Below are 25,809 nucleotides of genomic sequence, written 5' to 3'. Positions count from 1 at the left end.
TGCTTGTCAGAAGGTCTCAAAAGGGGATCACATGATCTTGGGACACAGCAAGGTCGTAAGTATGAACCAATTACCAAGCCTCTGAATTTTCGTTGAATGATTATGGGGATGCTGCAAAGGTCGTAACTGTGAAAAACGGTCATAATCATAAGTCACTTTTTTCAGTGCCATTGTAACTTTGAATGGTCACTAAACGAACTGTTGTAAATCAAAGATTACCTGTATTTTCAATCCCACTGTATAGAAATTCTGTCTACCCTTTCTTGGGTTTCAGGAAAGCATTTGAGACTTGGCTTTTCTAGTATCTAGCCCTGAAAGGAGGAATATTATGAACACTGGCCATACATTTTGGATATTTTTAATGCTTTTTTTTTTCAAAAGGGTTATTTTAATGACTTTTTAAAATGTTATTCCTTCAGAGATTTGGGGCCGGACAGCATACAAATAAAGAAATCCACCACTAACTGAACCCAATTTTCATTGCGTTACTCAAGTCTGTTAGTTACACAACAGGCTAAGCTAAAATGCCATTGGTCGGTTTTTAGGTCTCGGTTGTGTGAACTTGCAGCCTCGTTATTGCACAAGCCCATTTCATATCAGAGAGAGAGAGAGAGATTAACGAGCCAAGCATCTGCTTAAACGGAGCCCACAAAAGCACGTGCCAGAATACCTGCCGTGCCATTCCCCGGTTAATTACTGAGTAGTTCGTAGAGCCTGGCCTCAAACCCTCCCTGCGAGCTTCATTCGTGATGCATTACGGCACCGGCTGGATGACATTCAACGCTATAAACGTCCGTAATGTGGAAATGGCCTCCCTGCGGTCCCTTGCGGGTTTCCATAACAGCTCGAGATAACAAAAGGGAGGGAAAGGATCAGTCAGAGGCGGGGCCTTCCCCGCAGGGTTAACCTTCACCTCCCCGCAGGGCGGCCGCTCTCTTCCCCTCCCTGCCTTCTGGTTTGCTTCCCTTTCATTGGCTGCCTGGAGTCTTAAGGGCAAGAAAGCTCTCTAATTAGGACCCGGGCGGACACGGATCCCGTTTCCTGGGTAAGCAGATGGGGGGGGGGGGCGGGAGAAAGAAGGCAAAGTCCAAGCGACGACGGGCGCCGCCAGCCTCGCCGCCTTAAACCGAGCTGAGTTGGTTTCGCTTCGCAGGCTTTTTCTTCTCGGCCAGAGCCCGGAGTTTTGCACTCGAGGCAGGTGGAGGACACCGAGGAAGAGGAGGAGGAGGAAGAAGCGGGGGAGACAACCCTGGGGAGAGGCGGAAGGAGCGCGCCCTATTGCCTGAAAAGTTGCTCGCCAGGCGAAGGAAAGTTGGCCGGGGAATTCCTGACGGTGGGGGGAAAAGTAGGAGCACCAACCGCAGGTAAGTGATCTCGGGTTGCTTTTCAGGAAGGACGAAGGTGGTTCTTTGAGTGGACCCGAGGTCTCCACCTTGGCAACTTTAAGACTTGTGGACTTCAACTCCCAGAATTCTCCAGCCAGCAGAGCTGGCTGGAGAATTCTGGGAGTTGAAGTCCACAAGTCTTAAAGTTGCCAAGGTTGGAGATCTCTGGAGTGGACAACCCATCACAACCCCAGATTTGAGGGTCCCGGTGCTGTTGCCGTGCAGCAAGAGGAGGGGAAATAAAATCACATTTCCCCTTGCAGTCATCCCAACCCCACACATACCTCGTTGCTGCAGGAAGAGGGTATAATTAGTTGCCTTCAAATCAGCGCGAACGTTGTTGACTTGGCGGAATCTGAATCGCTCCAATCACTCCAATACCCCTGTGGGTACGGAAGAAAAGCAAAGAGGGTGAGACAATCCTTTCCCAAAAAATAAAATAAAATAAAAATCTGCCAGTAGTTCTTAAGGTCTATTATCTCTTACTTGAATTTTGTGGTTGCAATCCCCGATGAGGATAAAACGGCATTTTCATGTAGGTACAATAACCTGTTAAAAACGGAAGCTCCTCTTTAGGGAACTGGGCACAGGATTGATTACAAACAGCCTTAGTCCACTGGAAATCTTTCATAGATTAAAATAGGGATAGTACATTGCATTAAGGACCTTTCTGACTTGAGTTGAGAGGGTGTTTGTTTTAGATGTTTGAGGGTGTTCGTTGTAAATAAATACTGAAATTGGAGTCAGTTAATGATAATTTGGATGAGAGCAAAATGTTTCTTAATGATGCATCCTCTGAATAAATAAACATGTAAAAAAAATACTTCTTTTTCATGTTCCACTACATTTCTTCTACGAATCTGCAAAACGGTGCACACACATTCTAACTGGGCTGTATTTGTTTCATCACCTGAACAATTAGGAACCTGCTTCTACTTTCATGAGCGAGATGAGTGGTGTCTAAATTTGATAAATAAAATAAATCTTGTCATATGTAATTCTGTATAGAGAGCATCTTTACAATTAGAGGCTGGTTAATTGGTAACTTCAAATTATTACTACTCTAAACATTACCTAGGTCATTAATTATGTGAAACATATGTTATCAGATTTGGACTGCAAAATCCAGACAATTGCTAGACAATTGCAACAATTAGAATTTTCTATATCTGTTTGCTGGTGTGCGGAATTTCCTGAATTTTTGCAGCCCATAATTGGTACCCCTAATATATTTGATTTCTCATGTGAATATTTGTGCTTTGTGAAATTTGCCTACAGTAAGAACATTTAAAAGAGTGCTGGTGAAAGTCTTTTATGTTCTAGAGACTGCGTTTTCTCTTTCACACCCTCACGATTCAAATACTTTATAGCAGGGGTCCTCAAACTTGGCAACTTTAAGACTGGTGGACTTCAACTCCTAGAATTCCTCAGCCAGCATAGGAGTTGGGAGTTTAAGTCCACAAGTCTTAAAATTGCCAAGTTTGCGGACCTCTACTTTATAGCAAAGAAGGAACAATATTGACATGTTATGCTTTTGTATGGCTACGAGGTCTGGCAAGATCTGTGGTATCAGTGCTAAGCAAGGATAATGAACAGCACAATTATGGCCATGAATATTATGCCCTGTCTTACAGGCCGATTGTGTTGAAGTACACATAATAATATACTTTCAGTCAGAACAGAGCTGGAAGGGACCATGGAGGTCTTCTAGTCCAATCCCCCGCTCAAACAAGGGGCCCTATCCAGTCTCTTCTTAAAAACCTCCAGTGATGAAACACCCATAACTTCTGAAGGCAAACTGGTTAATTCTCCTCCCTGTTAGGAAGTTTCTCTTTAATGGTAGCTTCTCTCCTTGATTAGTTTCCATCCATTGTTTCTTGTCCTGCCTTCTGATGCTTTGGAAAATAAGTTGACCCCTCTTCTCTTTGTGACAGCCTCTCAAACACTGGAATACGACTATCATGTCCCCCTTAGCCCTTTTCTCTAGACTAGCCAAATCCAAATCCTGAAACTGTTCTTCATATGTTTTAATCTCCAGGCCTTTAATCATCTTAGTTGCCCTTCTTTGCACTTTTTCCCATCTTTTTTGTAATGTAACCAAAATTAGATGCAGTATTCCAGGTTTGGACTTACTAAGGATTTATAAAGCAGTACTAATACTTCACATGATTTTGATTCTATGCCTCTGTTTATACAATCAAGGATTGTATTCATTGGTTGGTTGCTGCTGCATACTGCTGGCTCATATTTAAGTGATAATCCCCTAGGGCTCCAAGGTCCCTTTCACAATTACGTTTTTGAGTCAGGTTTTGCCCGATCTGTACTTATACCTTTGGTTTTTCCTGCCAAAGTGTAAAACCTTGCTTTTTTCCACATATTTAATTTTATTGGATAGGGCACATTGTTCAAGTCTGTCAGTATCTTTTTGGATCCTGAGCTTGTCTTCTGGGATGTTGGCTATTCCTACTAGCTTAGTGTCATCTGCAAATTTGATGAGTTCTCCTTCTATTTCCCCATCAAAGTCATTTATGAAGATATTGAAGAGTACTGGGCCTAAGATAGAACCTTATGGTACTCCACTGCTTACTTTTCTCCATGTAGATGTATTACTGTTAAGAACGATTCGCTGAGTATGGTTTGTCAGCCAGTTTGCAAATCCATCTGGTGGTGATGCTGTCTATCCCACATTTTTCTAGCTTACCAAGAAGGTTGTGGTCTACTTTGTCAAATGCCTTGCTGAAGTCTATGTATACTATGTCCACAACATTTCACTGGGCTACTAATTGAATTACTTTGTCAAAGAATGAAATAAGATTGGTTTGGCATGATCTGTTTTTAATAAATCCCTGCTGGCTTTTAGTTATAACTTTATTTATTTCTAGAGGTTCAAAGATCTGGGTTTTTTAATTATTATCTTTTCCAGTATCTTCCCAGTATTGATGTTAGGCTGATTGCTTTGTAGTTTCCTGGATCTGTCCCCCCTCCACCCTTTTTTTTTTTTTTTTTTGAAGATGGGAATCGGTCCCATCTTCATGGTAATTCCCTGGTGTTCCAGGATTTGTGAAAGATACCTTATCTCTTGGATGTGCTTGCCTTCTTCTATAGGGAGGTCTTAAAAAGAGAAAGAAGAGAGCCTTAGCTCTTGTTTTCTGAATCTGTTCTCCAGATCAGCTTTTAACAGTACTATGTATTCAAACACTGCAGTTAATTAGTAGCAGACATACACTGCTTCACCATTGGTTGTTCACTGAATTAGAATTCAAAGATAATAATTCCCAGCCTTCATCTTGTTACATACTTCAGATACAGAATTACAAGTCTACCTGCTTCTGCAGCTTGCTTGTTTGTTTGTTTGTTTGTTTGTTTGTTTGTTTGTTTAGCTGTTTATCTCACCCTGGGGTTACTCTGGGCAGTTTACAACAGTAAAAATGTAAAATTAAAAAATGTAAACATAATGAATAAAACAATGAAACAATAAACACTGAAAATTCAGTAATATGAAAAGATGTCCAGGGAGGGAACAGGATGCGTGGTGGGAGATTATGTCTTGTTAATCAAGGAATAATTTTAAAAACTGATATTCCTTTTTTTGTAACCGTGAGCTCTCAAAAGACATAATCTTGCTTTCTTTTTGTTAGCAGTGGAATTGGTGGTGGGGAAACAAATCCACTTGAAATGGAAAGGAATCAAAAGCCTTTTATCAGCAGGACTTACATCTTCTCTTTCATCAAAGTAATTTCATCTGATCTATTGCCTAAATAAGTATCCCCCCCCTCCCAAAACGTTAGAATGTGATCAGAGGTTATTCTCACGAAACAGCTGTGAGTGTAGAAAGATCCCTGAAGGTATAATTATTTTCATAGTTGCAACTTCATAATCTCATGGAAATGCAGATTCCCTCTCCTCCCCTATCTCATGGCTCCAGTTTCATTCCTAGGTAGCAGATGAGCTGCCAGATGTTGTTTGTTATGTAAAAAATTTCAACAGTCCTTGTTTGATGTAGATTCCTGTTTCCTTCTACTACTACATCACTCTGCTTTTATTTTTAATTGCAGACATCATTGTTTCTGATTTATACAAATATGTTCCATGTGCCTTGGGAAAAGTTCGTTCCTCTTTGAAGAGGTACAGTTTGGCATGAGATAAGGCTTTCTCAATACCACACCTAGGCTAATTGCAGCTGTAACTGTGTGGATCTTTTTGAAATGATGCATGAGATATGGGTAAATACAACACTGCTGGTCCTAAGTCAGATACAGTTTATGGTGGATATTAACTTTGCTATCCACATTATCAAGCCAGAAGCTTAATCTTAGGTTCATGGTCCTACGTGAATAAAGGTGAAAGCAGATGTTTCACCTCTAAAGTACCCTTTTTTTCATTCAAATGTTTATGTTGCAAGTGACAATGGGCATAGCATACAGCCTCCAGTGCATGTAGTTACAAATAGTTTCTACAGTTCACCTTTTCTTGTTTCCTATGACCCAGCAAATAACTCTTATATGGCTCTGCAGTGATCCATAATGAATAAAGGCAAGGACAATCCATTCTAATAGTATCTCTACTAATACAGCATTTTACTGAGCCATCCATGGTTACACAAATGAGGACAGCCGTTATATGGCTTCAGTAATAGCCAGAGATGCAGGAAAATGCTACAGACATTCCTGCTTTGCCATGTTTCAGTCTGAGGTCTCTTCCACCCATGGGTTAGTATCAGTCTAAGCTGATTGGAGCTGCTTCTTGCACCCTTACTACAGGGTTCTACAGGGCTGTAACATCTAACACTGTGCACTTCTGGAACTATGGTATAGACAGATTCTCTAGTGGCAGATATGGTTGCCTCATTCTCCCCCCCAGATTTCCAATCTCATGTCCGGAGTCAAGCCATTATGGAGAGCTTTTGTCTCTACCCCTAGATAACAATCTTCTTTTTCTTTGACTGCTAAAGAAAACAGATGAGGAAATGAGAAGAGGTCCCTGGCTGGAACACTGACTTTTCCATTTCCCTACTGTTTAACAGCCTGGCCTTTATTCATTTGATATCTAGACTATCTTCCCTCCACAGTAATCCTTTTAACCAATTTCCTACAACAATTGTGTTTGGGATACATTGGGTAGAGAGAGTGACAGACCCAGTGAATTTTCGAGACTGAGTCTAGGTCTCCCCAGTCCTGTAAACCTTGGCATTGTTTGTTCTCATTCATGGAGGCCCTAAGAAATAGACTCAGAAATCTTCATGTTGGCACAAAGTGTAGCAGTCAGTGGGGTGAGGCTAGTGGCTCTGTAGTAATGCCTTTGTTTGCGGCCTGCCTTCTGATGAAATTTGGGGGAAAATACTGTAGAAGAGGAAATGGGGAACTACTTAAAATTGCTAAGAAAACTGCATGGATGCATTCACCAGGAGCCAACCTGGTTGGAAGAACACTGATTTTTATCTCAGCTGCTGTACTCCAGAGACCACAACTTCCAGAATTCTCCACTGATAGTAGGGATTATGGGAGATGAACCCCTGCATATTTAGAGAATAACTAAACTGAGGAGAACTTTCTATATTGCAAAGAATTGGTCCTTCATACCTGATGTTGAGGCACAAAAAGCCAGCTCTCCTCACAAGAGCAATTAATTTGGAAAGGGAGTCAGGCCAAAACAGTATATCGTGAAGGGAGGGAGACAGCCAGTAATTTTCGGGTGGGGCTTTTAAAACGTCTTGCAAATCTAAATAGCTTCATTTTCATAGTATTTGTGCAGAGTTTTGAAAAAGGTTGTTTTTAATGAGAGCGGCCATGCAGTAGCTAATTTGACAGGGCTGCTGACAGAGTCTTTAATGAAGGCAGTGATATGAACAGGATTGCTGCTTCTCATTTGGAAGAGACAGTTTTTGTGTTATTCAGTCATCACCTCTGGCTTGAGTCATCTGATGGGGTAGTTGGTTGCCTGTTCTGATGAAATAATTTGTGATATAATTGGCTTACTGAAAACATGCATTTTTCAGTGCTATAGGTAGGGGTCTTGAGGTCCTCTTGCCTGGAAATTTCCAGTAAAGATGTTCTAGGGAAACCACAAATATATTACTAGTTACTACTATCCCAATTATTGCTTACAGATTGTTGTTTAATTTACCTGTTGGCTTTTGAACCTAAATATACTGGTGAAAATTAAAATTGGAGTACTACTGCAAGTAGTCTACCTGTCATGTGAAAGTGAAGGCTCGCACAACAACTTGAATGAAAAATTTCCATACTATATACAGTATGGGATTTTTGACACTCTTGCAATAATTCATTTGAGAAACATGCATACGGTACAAATGTTGCTTTAAAAACAAGACATCTGAAACTGATTCAAGTCATTTGCATCCTTTTAGTTTAATTGAAATAGGTATCCTCAGCATTTCATTTTGGTCAGTCTCTTTTCTATAAAGATTTTGTTTGCAGAGAAAAATGCAATAGATTAGATCCAGCTTAAGTGGAATTTGAATTACTCAATGCAATTTAAATTACTGTAATCTTAACCACAGTTTGTTGAATAGATTACAATTGATTGGGGTTTTGAAATCCACAAGTTATGATTTGTACAAATTCTTAAGGATTCACAAGAACCCGGTTAAGTTTTACTGCCTTCATTCAATCTGTGCTAATATGCAAATAAATTAAATATTGTGAAATTCAATTAAAATAGTGATAATATGTGTTTTGATCATATGTGTAGTATGGAATTTCACCTAGACCTCCTGAATCCTCACTAGGTAGGAATTTTCTGGTGCTGGATTTGTTTCACTTGCATGATCCATTTCATCTGTTTTAGATGATAGTCGATTTAGATATCACTGGTAAAGTTGAACTTAATAAAACCTCTAAAAATTCCTTCCCGCCCCTCTGCTGTTACACAATTAATTTTTATTCACATGGCCATTTGTTCTTGGAAACCTTGCTAAAGAAATAGTCTTCTCCTCCAATGTTTATCTATACTAGTTATCTATATTTGTCTTACATTTGGGAAGTAAGGTATTGGAATCTGGTAAAATCAACTATAGGTAATCCTCGAATTATGACAGTTCACTTAGCGATCATTCAAAGTTACGACATTCTATTCCCCCCCTCCATGTATTTATGACACAGTCCCGAAGTTACGAGTGTTGCTGCACCATGACAGTTGTTCACACTTATGAAAGACCACAGAGGTACTGCAACATTTACTCTGCCTATTTTCACCCCACCCACCCCTTGCCAGGTCCCCACAGGAACTGGGCCTGTGGAGAGTCATTTACTTTGTGACGATTTAGTGAGCCATCAGTTCCTTTGCCTGCTTCCATGCATTTTCAGAGAACAGAGACCTAAAGTAGCACAAGATCACGTGAGATCAGTAGCGTGTGATTTCACACTACCGAACTTGCATGTTCTCTCACTATAGTACTGTAGGACTCTGTTCTCTGCGCACTGAAGCCTGCAAGAGATCTGCGCAAGGTCTTCCCTACATTTGCAAAGCCTTTTGCTGCAGATCTGCTACAGGCCTCCATTGGTAGAGAACAGAGGCCTAAAGTACTGTAGTGCAAGATCACAGCCCCCAGAAGTTTCCAGTCTCGGAATGAGAAGCGTTTGCAAGCCGATGGGAGCTTGAAGCATTGCATTTTCACTGCCTCAAGTCTCATCAGCTTCCAAATGCTTTTTGCACCAAGAGTGCAAACAGGCAAAGAAACTGCAGCAGAGAGGCTGAGAGGAGACAGCTTGTAGATCTTCACAGGGTAAAGGACCTGGCATGGCAGGATATGGGGGAGGAGCAATTGTGGGGGCTCCAGGGGAGGGAGCATGAGGTATCTCAGTGGGTCAAAGGAGGCCTTGGGTGGGTCTGAAGCAGGTGGCCTGTTCCATTGTTAGCCCTGCCCCCCATGGCCTTCCCCACCTGGAGATACCACATGTGCACTTAATGACCAGTGCATTCAATTAGCAAATGGGTGGATGAAAGCAGGGAGTGATCATGTTTGTTTGATGTGATTCACTCCAACGAATCCTCAGGTTACAAATGTAAGCATTACATGCATAACTCGAGGATTACCTGTATTGTTTTTATTTTTCCTCCTAATGTGCTGAGTTAATTTGCTGAGTTACCGTAATTATTTATCCAGATGCAAACTAAACAACTTGTGCTTTCTTTGCTAATTATATTTAAGAAAACTGTACAAAACCAAAAATGAGGCATGCTTCTGAAGCACTTGAAAAGAATTGGTCATTGGTTGCTCATCTTTACAGTTTCCAGTTGCCTTGCCTTCTATCTGCTGAAGATTTTTAATTGTGTAATTGCCATTTTGTAGTGAGGTACGAATAATATCCAGCCATGTGTGTTGAAAATCAGAAATCAAGGAAGAGAAAGTTTGATTTTGGGAGAGCTGTTTGCAATCTAATGGCAATGTACAGAAGCGTCCATTCCTTCTCCCAACCTAAAACATAGGTAGCTGAAGCTAGAGTAATTTATGCTATATTTGACTTTGACTATATGTCCCTCTATATTAGTAGTTCTGTTCTGAGGTGAATTTCAGAAATTGTGAAATGTCCCAAATGAATCAGGTAGAACTTGTTTACTTGCTCTCTGGCTACCTGCCGGTTGAACAGAAAAGCTTTTTATAACTACATGCTGAAACAGCATCTGATTGGATCACCACCTTGCCACTAAAACTATAACCACTGATGGTTCCTGCTAGAGTCAGGCTATTGCATCTCCATTCTTCCTCAGTCCCATTCAAGGCCACCCCTTTTTCTCTGCTCACTTTAGTATTGGAAAAGGAAAGTTAACAAGAGAGAGCCATTCTCTGGGAAGGTATCCAAGTCGTTACAGAAGTTGAACTGAGCCATCAAACTGCCATCAAAACCCCTTTTGTTTTGGAAACGGACAAGAGGAAGGAAGTCAGCAAGAAAGAGTTGGAAAAAAATCAGCCTGTTTCTTTCCATAACCATTAACCAGGAAAGTTGCCCAGTATGTGAACCCCCTGCCCAAGCATCTGGGAATGATTAACGCTGCAGGCTTATGAAGGCGTGAAGGGAAAAATCAATGTCCCACAGCCAGTGTAGATAAAAACTGAGTAACTTCAGAACCAAAAAATTGCCATATCTCTGAAAATAAACTGTTGAACAATATCTGCATCCCTGCCATGTAAATATATGTCTGCGTGAATGGAAAATGTCTTTTTGGAAAATTGAGTTGACTCATAACTTTTTTAGGAAGTTGGACTCATTACATCAACTCAGTTTGAATTAAGTCTGGGGTAGTGTTGATAGGTTTGCCACACACCCAAGTGCCAGCTTATGTATCAGTAACTGTATAACAATTTGCACACAATGGCAGCGGATTTGCTGCTAATCTGGGCACATGCCATGCCTATTAATTCAACTAGTCACAGCATGAACAGTCCAAGTGTGTTGAATGAAATGTCTGTTCTGCTTTTTAAAGCTGTGAAGCCTTGAAACATTTTTTTAAAAGTTACAAGAAACAGCATTAAACAACATAATTATCTTTAAACTCAGTAAAGTAGCAAAAATAAAAGGGTGACATTTTGAAAAGTTTATCTAAAATGGCAAGTCTCCACAATGCTTTCAGGAGAGTCAGGAAGGAAATGAAGCCCAGGGCAAGACTAAAAGGCCATTGTCAGGCTTTCTCACAGACAGGGTGTGTGAGTCCTCAATTGTGTAGTGGCAAAGTTGGGCATATGCCAGGGTCCGAAGACTAGAAAAGGGCTCCCCTAAAAACAATGCCAACAATGCTTCATGCAAGTTATTTAAGAAGATCCAATGAATGTTCTGCTTTTTATAGTTTGCAGGGGTGTGTGTTGTGTTATAACTGATAAATCCATAGTTAAGATTCCCCAAATTCTGAAATTAAAATTCAAGCAACATGCAGGATGGTAGTTTCTGGATTCATTTGTATCAGTTATTTTTAGATGTTAATTATATACTTACACACTTAATCCACTTTTTTTTATTATATAGTAATAATACCTTAACTTATAACAAATAACTGATAAGTGTTCCCTTTCTGGATTGAACTGATTAAAGTTGAAGTTCAACCTATCTGAAGGTACCAAGTTAGGGAAGACTATAACAATGCAGCCATAGAATGTGGAATGTGTGCCATGGAATATGGGATGGTCCATGGAATATGGGATGGTATCAGCAGAGCCATTGGATTCTGATTCTGTCCATTTATCACGGACATTTACTGTGGTCTCATTTACAGCATAGTTTCTGAGATATTTCCACTAAAGCATTGCTACTTTCACTGATACAAGATGGTTCACTTTTGAATGTGAATGCTAGTTTAGATGAATGATGCAATAGTGCAGTGCTACAAGTGCTTTAATTCCATGGTCCTTTGTGGTTTTGTGTAACAAGGGGGAAGATAGGCCCAAACCTTTCCTGTTGCCTCCCAAACAGAACCCAGAGTAATCTGAAACTTGGTTTTCGGAGGCTAGGGGAATCGTCAATCACACTCTGTATTTTATGCATTACACAGAGATAATGAGGACAACATCATTAAGTATCGATTCAGAACAAATACAGTAGAGTCAGAATAGGGATCAGAAATGGGGACAGCAAAATAGCAGATACAGTTCTTCATTCCTTGACTGGCAATAGTCGCTACTTAACTTCAAATGCAAGTACATTTATTTGCATATATAATAGTGTGTGGCCTACAAGGTTAGTAATTGAAGCAGTGCCCTTCACTGCTAAAAACCACAAAGCCTCTGTTTTCTTCAGCTAGTTTGACAAGATGTCTGTCCATTATGGTTGTTTCATTCCAGAATCTCTGGAAATGTATGTTCAATAAGAGGTGTATAGAGAAAATTTTCTCAGAAAATGAGTAAAGCATTGTTGTAAATAACACTGTTAATTTTGCTAGCACTAGCTGATAAAATATTTGGGCTTTTATTTTTGCCCACCAAAACGTTTTGGCCCTCAGTAAGTTTCAAGCACCAATCAATTATGTCCACTTATTTCAACTAATGTGCTTTCTTCCTGCCAAATGGGTTAGGCTTTAGAGTTATCAATTAATAATTGATAGTTACTGCTATCAATTTATGCACCCACACAATAATCACATCACAACAAGGATATCAGACTAGTTGATTATGTTTGTGGCTGGCAAAAACTTTTCAGATATGAGTTTTTAACTCGTGGTAGACATAAATGGAACAAGAGCCAACTTTTATACTAACAGGCATGACTTTAAATGTGTATTATGTCAACCATTTATGAAATAGTCATGGCCTCAAGAAGGAGGAGAAAATGAATGCTCTTCCAGTTAACAAGCACCTGTGGGCAATTTGTAACAAATTAGGGATTATGTGAAATTATCTACTAGTCTTTGAAATAGCATATGTCTGGTACGGTTCCTTGTTTATTTGCATATCTTTGCCACTGTGTTTCATCCAAGCTTTATGTGACTCACAATGAAAAATAAAGGCAGTTTGAATAAGTAATATTTATGTGTGTGTCTGGATCTGATGGTAAGGAAAAATGTGGTTTCAATGCATTTTAGTAATAATATTGGAAGTACTGTAGAAGCAGGAAAATGAGAAAAGTGGGACAAAGTATCTTTATAAAATACACAATAAGCTTGGAAAAACATGTTCTGTTTGTAAGAATGAACTCTCACATAATATGTTTTCCCAAATACAAGTATCAAGAGCAAGGTTGAATCTTACTAATAAGAAGGCTATTCTATGATTGTGAATTGTTTTATTAAAAAATGATCAGTGGGTTTCCATTCAAATTGCAATCACTTGTAATCAATGAAATATCCCTTATTTCTTGCTTAGAGGGGACTCTGCCACTCCTTAATCCTGGTATTGAGAAGGTCTTCTGGAGAGAAACCATACATCTAACGTGGTTGTTAGAAGATAGGATTCTGTAAGTATAATGGAGCCAAATACAAGGGGGGTAAATTCAATTTAGCTGATAATGAAAATATTGTGATCTAGACCTCTTGTCTCCAGAAATCCAGACTCACAAAATAAAGTTAGGAATTAGAAAGATTGCACTTAGATATTTTGATTGAAGTCATTTCCAGAGGTATAAATTAGGATATATCCCAGTACTTTATGGAAGAATTATGGGTTTTTTGCTTTAAAAAGTTGTTGGAATACAAATGTGCATCTTTGGAATGAAAGAAGCCTAGAATTAACATCAGTATCAATTACCATCAGAATTTTCACCAAAGCTACTTTGCTGGGCTCTTTGGGCCTGCTCTTTGTGGGATCAGGAGTGTGGAAACAATACCAAGTGGTTTGAACCTTTCAATTTCAGCCCTGTTAAGCGACCCAGTAATTTTTATTTCTAGTACTTTTGTATTAATATTTTTTGTAAGTCTGGAAGTCATTTAAAGCAAAAATCCCCAGATTTTGGAAATGATGGGCACTTTTGATTTGGGTAGTCTCACAAAAAGGTTGACGTAGCTATTCACAAAATAGCCATATCAGAAGGGAATTTGGTGTGGGTTTTCCTTCCCATTTAAGCTAACTTCATAGGATACTACTTATCTTTTCCCTGTCTTGTTAGAGCAGGAGGACATACTTCAGGTAAATATTTGGCTATAGCAACCATTTTAAAACAAAAGCACCTTTGGGACAACCATGACCTAGATGACTGAGAATCTCTACAGCCTTTTTGCAAAAGTTAAAAATTATAACAGGGTTTCTTGTGAATATAAGGCATTCAATATAAAGTGCAATAGAGCAGAATGAAACCTGTACCCCTTAGCCATATGTGAATAAGAAATTAGTCATATTCAAAGTGATTAGCAGTATAATTTATGTCTATAGAACGTGACTATGCTTGTTCTTCTAACAAGAACTCTTAATGTGATTAATATAATATATGTTGGTCCAAAGGAAAATCCCCCACAGTAAGTATCCTTTTGGTTTAAAAGGCCACATGACTACAAATCTCACCCCCACCCACCCCCCACCACATTGCAATGATCCTGTGAAATACTTGCTTCAATTAATATTTGCTTCTGTTACTCCTCTGCCTCACAGATATAGTAGAAAATCTTAGTAATCTATGTTAAACATATGTTAGCAATCCTGTATAATTGAGACGTTGGTAGCCAAAGTCTATCTCATCTGATAGGTGCCATGCTGGTGTTTAACAGTGTTCTTGGTAGACTGTAAGGGAAAGGGAAAGAATTGGCCTTTTTTTTTTTAATAGACTTGGGTTTTTTTTCCCCAGCACTTCCTTTCTGCGGATGTCCCAGCCAAGCCATATTTGGTCCCAGAGAGAGAGGTCTCCATGTAATAGAACTGTAATTTCTCTACCACTTGCTTCATCTTCAGACAGTGATTCTGGCTGCGCCCTGGAAGATTATCCTGGTCCAACCACTGGATTTCCTCCATCAGAGCCAGTAAGACACTTTCAGATCTACATCTCTGTGTGATATATTATTTTTGGTATGAGGTAAAATTTCCCTCAGGTCTGACTCCTTGACGACTATATGCAGAAGGTCATTTTTGTCTTCTTCAAACAATATGGTTTGTCACTGCCTTACTCCAGGATGTTTTCCCCCCTCAATTTCACAGGGATTTTATTTTGATTTCCTATTTCAATATTCACAAGGTTTAACCCTGCTGAGATTTTTTCCAGGTCAGCTAGTGAACAGTGTTTTCATTTGACAATCATTTGGAGTTATGACAATAACAAGGTTGGCTACTGCCTTTTGCTGCCTCTGGATCTGGGACCAAGCCTACACCACATGAATCTGTGTATATGTCAAAATGGCACACATGTCCTTTTGTTATTTTCAAGCTTGATTCCAGAGAAAGAAAAGAATTTGAAAACAGGTGGATTGTAATCAGTAGATAATTACAACTTGAAAAGATAAAATCACTTGAAGATGTAAAGTAAACACTCTGGCAAGTTTGAAGGAGTGGGGAAAAAACAAAGATCCCCTTTCCATTTTGGGGAGGAAACACTAACAGGGAGGAAAATTGAAATACGTGTAATACTTATATGCTCTTTATAGATATAAAACAATTTTATTGCTCTATAAAATGATTCGTGTATAATTTGATTTATTAAACTTAATTAAAAGGTGAGAAAGACAGACTACTCATAATTTCCAGAATTATGAAATGTTGTTTAATCGGTCTTCTTTTCTGAATTTGAAATTATCAGTATTTTCTGTGTCTGATAATTTATCATTTTCGTACTAAAACTATACGGAAGAAAGCTTCACTTTGCCTTGAGTCTTCACTTATTTCTTAATTTGCTGTATTTCCAAAAAACGTTTCTGTTTGTATAAACTTATTTCAGTTCATCTTAACAATTTTATCGTATAATATAAATAAATGTATTAGGAAATATATTTTTTCAGTATTTTTAATTTTCAGGAAAAAGGCTAAGGAAAAGTGCAGGAAACAAACTTAAAAAAAAACTTTTTTGCCCAGTTTTTCTGTTCTTTTGGTGAAGAGACTTCCCATGTCAAGTCTTAACTGCTTGATCAAACTCATATGCAGGAGGATAGGTGTAGCCTTTGTCAAACTTTTCCTAGTTTATGTGCTATACAATAAATGGAAAGTAAATTAGCTCTCTTCTTCCTGTTGGTTTGTTTTAATTATCCCTTCATCTCTTAATGTGGGAAGGACCTCAGATTCTTTTATCAAGCTTAGAGAAGATGACCTGTAAAACAAAGGATAGTGCAGGAAACTCTTTTCCCCCAATACATAGAGATATCACTGTTTCATTTCCATCTCATTTACTTTTACAGGTATTACAAAGCAGTAGCTCTTTTTCATCAGCTGTGGTACCTGCTGCTATTCACAATCAGCTCCGTATCAAAATTCTCCTCTACCAGCTGCCTCCACAAGACTGCGATGTAAGCTTCTTAAAACCTTACCCAGGATTTGCCGGGTCTTTTTTTACTAGTGCATCACTTGATTGAAGAATCCTATTTTCTTATGACCCTTGTTTGCACTGAAAAAGTTATTTGGGCTGTCCGTTCTTTTCAAATTCTAGTCATGCAGTTTCATGATCTTTCTAAAAAAAACAGCAATAGGAGAATCTATATGGTAACAAGGAGAAAAGGTAACCAAAGAAACGTTGTAAACAGCTCAGAATCACTTAAGTGAGATGGGTGGTATAGAAATTTAATAAATAAATAATAAAAATGCACTAACTTGGTGATTCAAGTGCCTGTTGGAAAAGAGAATAGAATAGAATACTTTATTGGCCAAGTGTGATTGGACACACAAGGAATTTGTCTTGGTGTAATACTCTCAATATACATAAAGAAAAGATACATTTGTTAAGAATCAAGAATCATAATGTACAACACTTAATGATAGTCATAGGGTATGATCAATCAAATCATACTAGGAAACAGTCAATATAAATCGTAAGGATAAGGAGTGATGAGAAGATTAACAGAGAGGGGACAAGTGATGAAATGTGCATAGTAACACAATTTTATTCTTCATGTTCTTACATGCAATGCAAAATTGTATTGCATATCATGACATGTTTTGTAATTTTGACATCACTGGGATTTGGAAAATTCCTTTGTATGGCCCCTATGGCCCCTTGTGTCCATCACCAAACTTATTTGCAACTAATGTTCCCATGAAGGACAACCCCCCCCCCAACCTTTTGGGGACCAGTTCTGTGGAGAGAGGTTTTTCCACGGACTGGACAGGGTGTGGTTTCGTGTGCTGCTTGCACCCGCGGATGGGGTTTTGCTTGTTTGTGTGGCCTGGTTTCTGGTATGCTGCGGACCAGTGCCAGTGCACAGACCATGGGTTGGGAACACCTGCTCTAGGATACTCCAGTCAGAAAGTTGACTTAGGATTTTATTGCTGTTCCCAAGAATAAACAACTGAAAGAGATTTCTGGCCCACTGAAGTAAAGATAGATTTAATGTCTCTTTTTGTCTACCCAGAATATGCTATCTTTACAAATAACCTCTTTGGGTTCACATCCACTAGTAACCAGCTTTGATTAAAGCTATTGTTGCAATGCTGTTCTAATGATCTAGCCAACTCCTAGCACTTTCTCTCACAATTTGGTACCCTCCATATGGGCAGGACTGACTCTAACATTAATGTCAAAATTAGTACTCAGATATTAAAGAGATCACTAAATTGCAACACACTGCCCAGGCTTTTAAAAACTTTTCCTTCCAAACGTGTATTGGACAAAAATAGGATTTAGAGAAAAGCCAAGCCGTAATCCTCTGTCTTTTCACTTAGGAGTTAGCCACATTTGACATAGTAGGATTTCATCTGAGTAGATGTGCATAGTATTCCAGAATCATGTTAGAGAAAAAGAGCTAAGAGGGAAAAAGAGCTAAGAGCTAAGAGAAATGAGCTGCCAACTAAATATAGCATTGAGATTTATTGTTAACATATACTGTACATGATACGGTCTTGACTAATAAGATAACTATATGCAGCAAGAGCTTCATTTATATATTTACAAGCCAATTTTTTTAACCAAGCTGAATAAAAGCAAATGTAAAAATAAAATTATGTTATTATAATAAATGTCTATGCAGATTCTCAATCATCCAGGTCATGGTTGTTCCAAAGGTGCTTTTCAAAAGGCAACCGGACTTTCTTGTGTTTTTTTTTTCCTTGAAAACATTTTGCTTCTCATCTAAGAAGCTGAATGAGAAATGAAATGTTTTCAAGGAACAAAAAACAAGAAAAAGGTTTGAAAAGTATCTTTGGGAATTACAATAAAACTTCAAAAATATTTGCAAGTTGATCAACACCTATCTCTGTTTTGTTCCTGCATCTCAAATATACATATTTATCTAATTGCTTCTTTTCGATCTTGACACCATTTTTGCTTTTTTTTAATTTAAGGAGAGATATTGTCCATTCATCGGGGAAGAGGAAAGAAAACAACTCCGTACCTTTGCTGCATGGCGGCGACAGGAATCCCTGGGACAGGGAGTTTTACGTCATCTGCCTCTCACAGCTGAGGAGTACTTATGCAGAAATGTGAGCTATTCTTACCATGATATTGGACATATTATGGAGATGTCTGGACTGATCTCTAGCCCTGTTTTTCCTGCTTAGTGTGCTCTTTGCAGTTATACTAATTTTGGATATGGTAACAGCAGAAGTGGTATTCAGCAGGTTCTTGCCAGTTCTGGAGAACCGGTAGTGGAAATTTTGAGTAGTTCGGAGAACCAGCAAATACCACCTCTGATTGGCCCCACCTCCATCTATTCTCTGCCTCCCGAGTCCCAGTTGATCAGCTGGGTGTTCTTTTTTTGGCCTGCACAGGAGAATGGAGCTGGAAAGCAGGCTAGTAGGGTGGGGAGGGAATGGGATTTTGCAGTAACCTTCCCCCAGGAGTGGGGAGGGAATGGAGATTTTACAGTGTCCTTCCTCTGCCATGCCCACCAAGCCATGCCCACAGAACTGGTAGTAAAAAAAAATTGAATCCCACCACTGGGTAACAGGTGCAGGTGGAAGTTGTAGGTCCTTATGTCGGAGAAAGTATATTTGAAAAAGATATAGGCAATGTTTACTGAAATCTTAGAAATGCAAGAAACGACTATACAATATTTGTAATGGTTGAAGGAACACAGAGTGGTTGACTCCTGTTATGAAAACCAATATATACTAGACCAGGGTTGTCAGACTCGCGGCCCAAAGCCTGCATGTGTTGCATGCTGACCACACCCACTCTCGGTTTAGCGAAGGAAAAAAGTCACAATACGTCATGTGACAACATGACACTGCGAGTTTGTACTAGACAAAACAGCAAACACTATAGAACTATACACAGAAAAAAAACATCTAGGCAAACAAATGCAATTTGCTAACATTGTATTATGCATGTTCCTTTCACTCACAATTTAAATTGCCTGGGTAAAATAATTTGATTTTAATTATTAAAGTAAAGCATGCATAGCAGTCTTAATAGTTTACAGAAGGAAGAAAGTTATAATTAAGGCTCTTAGATAAAATAAATTCTTTCTGCTTGATTTTTAGTGTGATAAGAATGTAATCGGAGGAGACCAAGGTGTATTTGTCTCTAAGCTGGGCAAACAGTGCTGGTGGCATCCTACCTGCTTTGTCTGCCACATTTGCCAGCAACCACTCATAGATCTAATTTACTTCTATCAAGATGAGAAGATTTTTTGTGGTCGGCACCATGCAGAATTTTTCCGCCCTCGCTGTGCTTCATGTGATCAGGTAGGTATGTTTGTATTCTTGTAACTAAATCAACTGATATATCTAGCCTGGCCATTTCCATATGCAGATGGATAGACTGGAGCTAGAATCCTGTTACCCATAGGAGAGGTTTCATGATATAATGGGATTTTTAATTTTTTTCTCCCATCATAATTGGAGATTTTATTTTGGAGGAGATTTAACCATATATCTCTCTTATCCCCTGTAGAAATTCCTAAATTTACTTCCTTCAATTCTTTGATCTTGTAATTGGGAATAGGAAGATAATTAGGTACATGGTATAGGAAGATAAACACTTAGAATATGCAGAGACCAATGTGTTACTAGTGGAGTTTCAGAATTCTTGACAGAGCTGGGTAGTGATAATTGTCGTAGAAATATCAAAATAAAATAGGCAAAAGTAAACAAAGTGTACATATTTAACATGGCGTTAAGCCTGATAGCTTTGGAGATATTTAAAGAATAGATTATGACTTATTTGAGATATATGAAGAGAATGTTATCAATTGGATAAATATGGTGTATTTTTAAGCAGAAAGCTTGATTTATAGAATAAGGTCACTGCAAAGGGTTGAGTAAATAATAGTTGTGTAGCCTGTGCTCTTACCTTAGAAAGAAAATTGATCTTGGAACACTGCATACTTCACCTTCATATCTAGTTCATAGCAGTATGAACTTTCATCGCTTATGTCTCTTCAGCTGATCTTCACCTCTGAGTGCGTGGAGGCAGAAGGCATGCGCTGGCATGAAGAACACTTTTGCTGTCTCGAGTGTGACTTGCCCCTGCGCATTCAGCAATATGTGATGAAAGGTGGACAACCCTACTGCTGTGCTTGCTTTGAGAGTTTTTATGCAGATATCTGTCAAGCCTGTGGAGAGATTGTTGGTAGGTCCAGAATCCTTCTGTAGACTTGTGAAGAAAAGTATGAACCTGCCTCATATCATCACTCCATCTAGATCAGTGCTGCCTAATAAGGAGTGAATTTGGCATGTTCCTGCAAGCAAAACATGTGCACAGAGTTTACGGCCTTTCCCATTTTTCAGAAGTATCAACTTGCCTAAAGATTGCCTGAATGTCACCCAAAGGTTACTTGGGACTATCTTCATTCTCTCTCTCTCTCTCTCTCTCTCTTATATATATATATATATATATATGTATTATGTATGTGTGTTCATAGTGTTATGAGAAAAATGCTCACTTAAAAGGAGAACCAAAGCATTTGGAGATAGAAGCAACAAAGCATATTTTATTAGAAATTACTTGTAGTGATCACTGGGCTCCCTGCCAACAAATTGAGGGGAAGAGATTCTGCAGTAACCCTATTCTCCAGATTATATCAGTATTGAGATGAGATAAAAACATTAATGTAATTATACAGCACCTTTTCCTGTGGAATGTTTTGATAAGCTATTAGATTGGCCTTACTGTTACTTTTCACACTTCTAATATTCTTCATGATATTATCAACATGTACCATAAACATCAGTGTTTAAGTGTTGATTTCTTGTGACTTACCTCTAGGTGTCTAAGGTGTCTGTGTTATATTAGCTGTCTCCATTTTAAGACCATACCACTAGGTGTTACGTTCTAAGTTCAAATTATTGCTACCAAGCTACACAAAAAACTAAACTTTTACAAAGGAAATTAATAAGCTTTAATATGCCCTTTATCACCACAACAGATACAGTTTGTGTCTAATTTAATAATTAGGTCAACTTCTCCTTACAATTCTTATAGTTGCAAGTATAGAAATCTATTACAGTTTACTATGACAAGATCTTCCATTCTTATATTTGCAGCTCAAAGTGTTAGCTTCATTTATAGCTGCTAGGATCAGGTCATATTCTATGCAAAAATAATAACGGTTGTAGTAGTAGTAGTCATCAGAATTATAAAGATGTTGAAAGTATCTTAGATAATGCGAAAGTTGCAACGTTAAACATGTATTTTGCTTCATAGGATCAAATGAAAATTTCAGAAAAACTCAAAATATCACTGAGGAGCTTTCAAATAGAGTTATAGGTGTCAAACATATAGTAATGTTATATTTATTGTGCCTTTAAATAAATAAATAAATAAATGGTTAACTGCTTGTGATGACTACCTAAATTATAGTTCATTAACAAGCTTTCTCTGGGTTTGATAAATGCTGATACTGGGGTTCATTCAGTGGATTTTGTGGCTGTTGGCATTTGGTTTGTGGCTGGAATCCTATTTTTATTGTCTAAGAATAAGTTCCATTGAAATCTATGGTTATGAGTGAGTGGTTGTATGTGAAATAGTGTTACCGTAGGAATTTAATCTGTTTTCAAAGCCACCTGAAAATACAAAATTCTGGAAGTTGTGTGGTTCAACAACAGCTGGAAGGCCAGAGGTGCCTGTCCCAAGATATGAACCAAGAAAAGTAAAAAGCAAAAAAGTAATATAGAATCAATATCACTAGTGCTGCTATATAGCTTTGTGAAGTTTGGACAAGGTTCACAATGTTAAAATTTAATTTAGTATGCAATGCCACTTCATGTTTATAAAAAATTGTGATTTAATGTTAAGCTTGTGTTGTCTTTTATTTACACATTTTGAAACTTGAATTTTTATTCTGTCTTTTAAAAGTCTGCAACATAATGGACAGACAGTTCTTAAGCAAATTAGGACATAAATAGTATTCCAGCAACACTGCAGGAGGTGAAGTGCTTGTTGATTACTCTCTTCTCACAGGTGTCAACAGTAAACAGATCGTACTACAAGGTCAACATTGGCACAGCAAAGACTCGTGTTTCTATTGTAGCCTTTGCCATAAAACACTGCTGGGTCAGCCAATCACCATTCGCAATGGTCTTCTCTTCTGCTCTGAGGCCTGTAGTTTGGAAAAGGAATCAGCTTTGTCTTCCAGTGACTCAGATTCCTCTGACTCTGCTTTCATCTCTGCTCCATCCCCGGACTCCACCCCAATTTCAAGAGTTAGAAACAGCAGCCCTGATGGCTCCTCTGAAACTGCGAGAACTCAAAGAGATGGCCGTGAGGAAAGGGCAAGTGCAGTTGGTAAGGGTCTTGAATATCATCCTTTAGAATTTTGGGTGGAACAGATGCTTGCCCAGATGAAGATTTTCTATTATTGAATTCCTCTTGCAGTTTTGTTTAAGATTCTGTAGGTAATATAACCTCAATATACTTCCACTGAGTTTCCAACTAACATCTATCATCATTGCACATTTGAAGGCAATCTATGCCAGTGTATTGTAAGAAGAAGGCAGCTGACAACTATTATCAATTATAGGATGTTCTAGGGCAGGGGTGTCAAACTGGCGGCCCATGGCTGGATTGTCATGTGCAGCCCATGCACACCCCAACTCCATGAAGGGTAAAAACATTGCAAAACATAACGTGACATGGCGAGTTTGATAACCGTGTTCTAGGGCTTCAGAAATAGCCAACCAATCGTTGGACTGATGGTAGTTTCCAATACAGACAACAATGGCAATAATAGTAGAAATTGTATGAAAATGACCATATAATACTGGAATTCTTGAAATTAGTGGAAACAAATACTGGGTGTAGTTGATTACATATCTTAGATGTCAAAAAAGCAGATTTTAATGAATTCAGAACAATATCAGGAGAAATTGGGAAAGATAAGTAATTTATAGAACCCAATTTCTTAAAAGCACAATTGCAAAGAATTCCAATGAGGAAAAAATGTAGATAGCAGAAAAAGCCAATATAATTTCCTAAAAAGCTTAATGAAGATTTGAAAAGTTAAAAAGGACACTCATTAAGAGAGAAGGAAGAGAGGCTTGCAAACAGGGAAGACTACAAGTAGATGAGAAAACCATAATTAAAGATGCTAAGAACAATCAATCAGTTATGTTTAAAAGAAGCAGTGTTCCAGTTCCATGAATAAAAAGGGTGGAACTAATTGACTCCTATTTTCACTCAGTATCTTCTTCAGCCAATTAAGAGAAGAGCTGTTTGGAGGAACAGATTTCCAGTTCTAGCTTGATAAAAATATAAGGAATTGCCTACTGAATTTGAATTAATTCAACTGGAATACAAAGCACTTTGCAAATGGTCTGGTCAACATAACTTGTGTATTATATGATTATACATTCTCTTTGAGAAATCCTGTAGAACTAGTTTAGCAAACGTGGCTACAGAAGGGTAGTTATCTCTATCTTCACAAACTGAAGAAAGAAGAATCCAGCGAACTACAGACCAGGCAAAATTCTATGGCAGATTACACAGTCACATTAGTAGATTCTAACTGAATGGTAATCAAAATTTAATACCGGTTTAAACTAGAGAGGAAAAATTTGTGAGTTTTCCTTTGACTGTGTTTCAATTTATATTGACTTTCCTGCAATGAGCGGGACTATAACTTAAATGACTCCAACTCAATGAATCTGTGAAATGGCTTCAAAGAATAACTGGAACCTTTAGCTGAGTTATAAAATGCAAAGCCATAATGTCTGATTTTGATTCTGTGTGGTACATGAGCCTAGACACTGTAGTTTCTAAGGTATGATTTATGTCTTAGCAGATTCTGTGCATCAAGCTTTTATAGTTAATACAACAAACCAGGGTAAAAAAACAACAAACTATAATTTAAAGTAATGTGTAAACAAGCCTGTATGGAAATGTCAACCTCTTGCTAACTCATTGTTATCAGCAAATGGTTATTGGAATGTTTTCTAGGAATTATTCAGTAATCAGGATCATTCCCACTTCTCATAAATGCTAACGTTTAATTCCTTTTGCAGTGACTGAAAGGCTTCACTCATGTGGGAATTCCTCAGTGTATGCTGAGTTTGACAGTCAGGAGGAATCAGTTTCTTTCAGAAATAGAACAATCACCCCACAGCTTCATGTATTTGACTCATTGACTGTTTCACCTCAAGAGGATGTGCGAATCTCCATCTCTCATTCTATGGACACAGCTTGGAGCACCACAGTTCTGAGGGATAATTGCAACTTGAAAACTTATTTTCAAGAAACATCTCGGCCACAAGCGGACTTCCACTTCAAAAGCAGGCACTCGGTAGCCTCACAGGCATCTGTATTAATTATGGATTTTCCAGACAGAATACATGAAGGCAGCACTGAGGAACAGGAAGCTACTGGGGAACTAGATGATTCCAAGTATCTCACTTGCTCATCCTCATCCTCTTCTGACTCTGAGCCAGAAGGTTTCTTCTTTGGGAAGCCAATTCCAAAGCCTGGTTCCAGATGTGTAGCTTTTGCCAACATGGAGCAGGAAACACTTGGGAAAGGAATAGGGTGGGCTGCCAGAGCAAGAGCCAACAGCAAACACTGTAGTATATCCTAGCAGACAGGCAATGATTAGCAAAAGGGGGAAAGCAAAGGGGGAAGAAACAATAATGAAAGCAGATCATCTTCTGCAATGACTAGATTAAAATTAGTATCAGAAACTTGCTTAAAGATGCATGCATGCATGCATAAATATTTCATTCTTTTCCTGCTGCAAGGCTGATAATTCTAAATCCAAAAAGCAGATTAAAAAGTCACCATTTGTTTTATAATTTTGGATGCCCGGGAGAATTATTTCTAATGAGTCAGCACATTTTTATTAAAATCAAATAAAGATAGCTTCCATCGTAGCTATAAGAAAATCTCTAAAACCACTTTTATTTGGATCCCTCAAGAGTTTAAAATTAATTCTTAAATTTTCTTCATCACATTAGATGCTGAAGAAAGAAAAAAATACTATCTGCTTCTCAGACTATATGTGTTTAGTTTTGATGATATATGTGTTTAGTTTTGATGATATTTTGAAGATATAAAGCTACGGTATTCAACTTTGGCTCTGCCAAGTACTGGGAGTATTTCAGGTTGACACGATGATTACTCCACATTTGCTCTGAAGAAACTAACCACTTAATGCTCTTTCACCTGTAACGGAAACAGCTTTGATCTTATACTTGTTTTCTGTACTTAAGATATTTTTCCAAAACATTCTGCTACAGGATTTATTTTCATGTTGACTCAGATTTCCTATCTCAGCATGGCATACAGCCTCATTTGAATGTCTGCAGCAGACTCCCACATCCCATCAAGACTGTAATTAAACACACACTTGTGGTTGGAACTTTAAGTCACTAACAAACTGAGGCTTCCTATAGCAGCAGTTCTGATTGGATGTTGCTTACTATGTTATGACACATATTTGTATGTTCTGGAAGTTCAAACAATGAAATAAAATACAATTTCTCAAATGA

The 25,809-nt window shown here is 38.3% G+C and overlaps 1 protein-coding gene across 3 annotated transcripts; it reads left to right on the top strand.

Annotated features, from left to right (window-relative positions):
* Positions 1–844: 844 nt before the first annotated feature.
* Positions 845–25,809, top strand: PRICKLE4 (prickle planar cell polarity protein 4). Of its 3 annotated transcripts, XM_087959782.1 has the most exons (10): positions 845–1,045; positions 1,154–1,364; positions 13,195–13,285; positions 14,606–14,777; positions 16,140–16,247; positions 18,235–18,372; positions 19,375–19,578; positions 20,278–20,464; positions 22,295–22,618; positions 24,334–25,809. In XM_087959782.1, the coding sequence occupies exons 4-10, from the start codon at positions 14,622–14,624 to the stop codon at positions 24,897–24,899; spliced, it is 1,683 nt and encodes a 560-aa protein (XP_087815908.1). In that variant the 5' UTR covers positions 845–1,045; positions 1,154–1,364; positions 13,195–13,285; positions 14,606–14,621; the 3' UTR covers positions 24,900–25,809. The 3 variants fall into 3 exon arrangements, with proteins under 3 accessions (XP_087815908.1, XP_026532676.2, XP_087815909.1); XM_026676891.2 differs by lacking the exon at positions 845–1,045 and having other exon boundaries at positions 1,048–1,364; XM_087959783.1 differs by lacking the exons at positions 845–1,045; positions 13,195–13,285 and having other exon boundaries at positions 1,059–1,364.

The sequence above is a fragment of the Notechis scutatus genome, chromosome 3, assembly GCF_049901735.1.
Source record: "Notechis scutatus isolate UNSWTSFEM ecotype Mainland chromosome 3, rNotScu1.2, whole genome shotgun sequence".
Taxonomy (NCBI): domain Eukaryota; kingdom Metazoa; phylum Chordata; class Lepidosauria; order Squamata; family Elapidae; genus Notechis; species Notechis scutatus.
This window is presented reverse-complemented; position numbering and strand designations above follow the sequence as displayed.